The sequence below is a fragment of the Mastomys coucha genome, unplaced genomic scaffold, assembly GCF_008632895.1.
Source record: "Mastomys coucha isolate ucsf_1 unplaced genomic scaffold, UCSF_Mcou_1 pScaffold1, whole genome shotgun sequence".
In the NCBI taxonomy this organism is placed as follows: domain Eukaryota; kingdom Metazoa; phylum Chordata; class Mammalia; order Rodentia; family Muridae; genus Mastomys; species Mastomys coucha.
Genome location: NW_022196891.1, coordinates 75,015,299 through 75,020,735, shown reverse-complemented (window position 1 = coordinate 75,020,735; position 5,437 = coordinate 75,015,299). Strand labels below are relative to the sequence as shown.

Here is a 5,437-nt window from a genome sequence, read left to right as displayed (position 1 = left end):
AAAAGACCGGATTTATCTGTATACCAACCATGGCTACCCTAGAACTTGCTTTGTAGACAAGGGTGGCCTTGAAATCACAAAGATCTGACTGCCTCTGTCTACTGTGCTGGTATAAAAGACATGAGCCACCATCCCTGGCTTAAATTTCTGAAGATGGAATTCAGGTCCAAATACACATGTTCATATTCCTAGATTAGTGCTGCTCTCAGGTTTGACAAATAGTCTCCTTATTGTAGCAGACTCTTTTTCTTTTCTTTTCTTTTCTTTTCTTTCTTTTTTTATTTTATTTTATTTATTTTTTTTTTGTAGCAGACTCTTAATTGGTCAAATGCCCCAGTTCCAGAAGGTTAGTGCATTATCATCAGTGGGACAGTGGAGTGCCGAATCTTACAGGAGACATTTGTATCATCCTCTCTAACATTTTGGGGATGTGTATTAACGTTCTTCAGAGTCACTGAGCATGTACAATGTCTCTCTATATTAAGGGGATGTGTTTAATAACTTACAGTCTGTAGTCCAGAGGCAATCAAATTTATGAGTTTAAGGCCAGCCCTGTCTTGAATAAACATAAATTGAAATGAAATAGTAATGTATATTCAGTGCCATTATATGTTGGAAGTATGTAACTTTCCTCTTAATTTTACAGGTGTTTACGGTTAAGAGATTTCCTTATCTCAGAAAAGTTTGGACTTTGGATTTTTAAAGTGTTGAGACTGTTATAGACTATAAGGACTTTTGAATTTGGACTAAATGCATTTTGCATCATACTACTAGCCTATGGAGGGGGGAGGTGAGGCAGGGAGTGGAATATGGTGGTTTGAAGGAAAATGGCTTGCATTGCCATTTGAATGCTTAGTATTTTTGAATATATATTGAATGCCAAGCATATTTGAATGCTTAGTCTCCAGTTGTGGATGTTTAAGAGGTGTGGCCTTAATGGAGTTGGTGGGGCCTTGTTGGAAGAGGTGTGTCACTGCTTTGGGCTTTGAGGTTTCCAAAGCCAATGCTAGGCCCAGTGTGTGTCTCTCTGTCTGCCGCCTGTGGATCAGGATAGAAAGCTCTCAGCTACTGCTCCAGCACCATGCCTGCTTCTTGCCATGATAATAATGGACTAAACCTCTGAATCTGTCAGCAAGGCTGCAATGAAATGTTTTCTTTTGTAAGAATTGCTGTGGGCCCTGATGTCTCATCACATCTATAGAACAGTAACCAAGACAAAGTCTTGCCCTGCTTCCAGCTAGCCCTCTCTCTGTCTCTGTCTCTGTCTCTCTCTCATTCTCTGCTTCCTTGTAGTATTTAAATATATGTGTTCTTTCTTGGCTTCTTGCTCCTGCTGCCATGTCTGCAGCTTGTTGCTCTCTCTCTGCTATGGTTCTTAGCCTTCTGAGACCATAAGCCAAAATAAACCCATTTTTATATAAGCTGCCTTGATCGTGACGTTTTATTGCAGCTACAGAAAAGTAACTAACACAGGTAGGAAACGGTTGCCGTATTCTCTCTGTCCAATCACATTAGGGCAGTGACAGGCCTGTGATTGGACCAGAATAGAGAGGTGGAGCTAGAAGTTCAGGTAAGAGAAGTCAGAGTTCAGGGAGAGGGAGAAGTCAACATGGAGGCAGGTGAACAGGAAGATGATCCAGACCCCTCGTGGTTTTAAACAGCCACAAGTAACTAAGGTTTTCACAAGGTTAGAACGATTGGGTTAAAGCATTATCTTTATCAATTGGCTCTGAAATTATTGTATTGGTATCTTGTAAATTGTGATCTTATTGATAAATAAACCTGATTGGATAATTAAGCCTTAAGAGTCATGTTTCTACTGGGTAACTGGGTACTAGATGACTGATTGTGGGGTGTGGGGGCATTGCATGTAAGCGAGATAAACTCACTAGCTAGGAGAGAATAATAGAACGACCCTGTAGGGACACAGTGTTGTGGCTGACCAGTACCTGCACTAGAGTAGGAATGTGGTCCAGCAGAGCAGGAGATTGAGGGTTGATTTTTTTTTTTTTTTTTTTAATATTTCCCACAACAGGAAACAGAAACTCCTTTCTCTTGCCTCTTAGTCTGCTCCTAGAACCTAGTCCTGGAGGAATCATCCAGAGAGCCACAGGGTGGCAGAAATGTAGTTTGCAGAGTCCTGGCCACCTGCAACAAAGAGCCAATCATGGAAAGATATTTGAAAAAGAAACAATAGGGCTGGCGAGACAACTAAGTGGGTCAGAGCACTGACTGCTCTTCTGAAGGTCCTGAGTTCAAACCCCAGCAACTACATGGTAGCTCACAACCACCTGTAATGAGATCTGATTCCCCCTTCTGTTGTGTCTCAAGACAGCAACAGTATACTCATTTATAATAATAAGTAAATCTTTGGGCCAGAGCGGGGTTGACCAGAGCGAGTGGGGTTGACTCGAGGAGAGAGCTGAGGTCCTAAATTCAATTCCCAACAACCACATGAAGGCTCACAACCATCTATACACCTACAGTATACTCATATACATAAAATAAATGGAGGGGGGAAAGAGGAGAAGTCCTGCCATTGACAACACCAAAAAGAGAGAGAGAGAGAGAGAGAGAGAGAGAGAGAGAGAGAGAGAGAGAGAGAGAAGAAAAAGAAAAAAATGAAACGGTAGGTAGTAGTTTTGACTAAACTTTTCGTGGCAAATGGTTTCTTAAGTCTTGGAAGAACCAGTTCCTTCTAACCGGGAGGAAACAGCCCAAAGTGTAGGTGGAGTCCTGAGTGAATATGTATTGTTAACATGAATAGGTCAAACACGCTACTGCCTTGGGAGTGGAATGGCTTCCCCTGGCATGTGCATGCTGACAGAAAATTCAGACTATTGTTTTCGCTCCCTGGTGACCGGAGGCTGAGACTGTCCCCTACATAGACCTCGACAGAGATTAGACAACTTGCCTCCTCCTTGTCTGTGTGGTATATAATAGGTGTGCTGCACCTCCAAGCCCTTGCAGCTATGTCTCCACTGAGCACATGGCCCATCTGATACTGGTTCTTCTGTCTTTGTATCTGCTGTTGCCTCAACAGGTCAACCCCGAAGCCATGAAGGTTTAAAAGCTGGGAGAAAAAAGCCTGTTGTGTTTTCCTGTACAGCAAACCAGCCTGCGTGTACGGCAGCTTAGAATGAACGTTGATTTTAGAAGCAGGCTTTCTCTTTGTAGCCTAGGCTTTGTTAGAATTTCCCTTCAACTTGCTCTGCACTGCTTCTGAGAAATGGGATCAAACTTTTTTTTTTAAGTCCTTTAATTATTTACTTTTATTTTTAATTTTCTGTGTAAGGGACTGTTACCTGCATATATGTCTCTTATCACATGCATGCAGAGCTGGTGGAGGCCAGAAGAGGGCAGTGTATTCCCCCCCCCCCCAACTGGAGTTACCATGAGTCCTCATGTGAGTGATGAGAATCAATCTATTCTTTTTTTCCCCCCTTTGGATTTTGTTTGTTTTGTTTTGTTTTGTTTTGTTTTCTTTCTCCCCAACCCCCCAAGACAGGGTTTCTCTGTGTAGCCCTGGCTGTCCTGGAACCCAGAAATCCACCTGCCTCTGCCTCCCAAGTGCTGGGATTAAAGGCGTGCACCATCACTGCTTGGCTTCCTTTGGATTTTTCAAGACAGAGTTTCACTGTGTGGCCCTGGCTGTCCTGGAACTCACTTTGTAAACCAGGCTGGCTTTGGACTCATAGGACATCCACCTGCCTCTGCCTCCCAGGTGTTGGGATTAAAGGTGTGTGCCACCAACTGCTAGCCTCTACTTCATTGTTAATTGGCACAGTAAGACACAGGGCCCACAATAGCACTCATGTCCAGTCAGTATAATTTACACACACACACACACACACACACACACACACACACACACACGTAAATTTTTTTTTTAAAGTTCCAACACAGTTTGGATAAATTAAGAAGCCTATTTTGAACATGAGAACCAAAGGTTAAAATGGCATTAAAATGTAGAATATTAGCCGCCCCTTTATATACCTTTGGTTGTGAGCCTAGACTTTAAATTAATGGCTAAGCCATCTCTCCAGCCCAAGATGGCCTCTCCTATATAACGTCTGCAACTCATATGTGAAACCTATCACTAGAAAAGCTTCCAAAATCTATTTAAAAACCCGACGACTTAAATAAATGTGCTTTTATTAAGTTCTTATATATAAATTAACCACAACTATAAACAGTTTCATATGATCCAATAAAAACTTTCATTGTTAGGAATCATCATAATAGGGAATGGTAGGTTTTTTTTTTAATTTTTTAAATGCAAATATAACAGTATATATGCTATCATTAAAATGGAATAACAAACAATAATATAACGTATGCTATCTGGGCAAGTAATATAACAATACTTTTTCATATATTGAATTTAATAATAGTATGAGCTTATATTTAATGTTTCTTAGGCAAACATACATACTTAATATAATTACTTCTCTGTATCTTATCTAAATATATACATATATGTATTCAGAGTTAACTCTCACACTTCCTAGTTTCTCTTCTGTTTTGCAGGAGGCTTGTGAAGAGGCTCAATAATAAACTGCCTATAAATCTTCGAATACCAGAAATAGCTCAGAACGAGGATGCTGATGAACGTGAGCATCAGGACAAAAATCAAGGCAGCCACCAGGTAGGCACTGGATCTGCAAGAACAACAACAAAGGCCATCAGAAAGTCATTCTCCATGCTCTGCCTATTAATCTACTCAATCCCACTGTCTTAGAACAGCTTCCTCCCTTGCTGGCAGCAGGGAATGGAGAGAGAAGCCCCAGCATTGGTCCTCAAGGTGGTTAAATATGCCCTGCCTGAGGCTAACCTGTGGGGTGGTGGAGAAGACAGACCCAAGTGTAGGTCAGAGTCAGCCAGTGAAGCCTGGGAGTGGAGGAAGTGGCTGTGGCTGAACAGTGCTTTAGGAAAGGAGAGATGTGTATGCAAGGCCATGGACACATGAAGAAGCTAGGAGGACCTTCTGGGCATGCTGGTATGGAACCTAGTTCTGTGTGAGTGGAACTGTAGAACCCGCAGGACAGTGTGGGTAGAAATGAGGAGAGATGGGCAAAGGCACTGGGGATGGGATTCAATGGCAAGAGGCCTTGTCTACCAGGAATAAGATCCTTGGGTGTGCTTTCCAGCACTGAGGGAAAATTGAAAAAGGAAAAAAGACACCCACCCACCCACATACACACACTCCACCTGCTGTGGGAATTTCGAAATAGAACTGTGCTTTTGTTTTAATCCCAGATTGACCATAGTGCTGCAGTTGTTTGATGTTTGGGATTCTGGGGACTTTTCAGAGGGTCTATAAATGCTAGGGCCCTGAGAGTTTGGCTCTGGTGGGTTGTAGGTTAATCAGTGGTCATTCACAATGAAGAGGAGGAGAAGGAGGAGGAGGAGGAGAAAAGAGGAGGAGCAGGAAGAA

General features: G+C 42.3%; 1 protein-coding gene and 1 long non-coding RNA gene across 8 annotated transcripts in view; one reads left to right on the top strand and one right to left on the bottom strand.

Moving 5' to 3' along the window:
- The window catches only part of LOC116104329, a 17,186-nt gene that overhangs the window by 7,146 nt on the left and 4,603 nt on the right, over nt 1-5,437 (top strand). For both annotated transcript variants that reach the window (XR_004123839.1, XR_004123845.1), the window contains exon 2: nt 4,531-4,648. This is a non-coding gene — a long non-coding RNA (uncharacterized LOC116104329). The remainder of the gene's footprint in view (nt 1-4,530; nt 4,649-5,437) is intronic.
- Catspere (catsper channel auxiliary subunit epsilon) overlaps nt 4,227-5,437 on the bottom strand; it is a 99,440-nt gene continuing 98,229 nt past the window's right edge. For all 6 annotated transcript variants that reach the window (XM_031390932.1, XM_031390928.1, XM_031390930.1 and 3 more), the window contains one exon: nt 4,227-4,661. In XM_031390932.1, the coding sequence (XP_031246792.1) occupies nt 4,508-4,661 (154 nt within the window). In that variant the 3' untranslated portion in view covers nt 4,227-4,507. The remainder of the gene's footprint in view (nt 4,662-5,437) is intronic.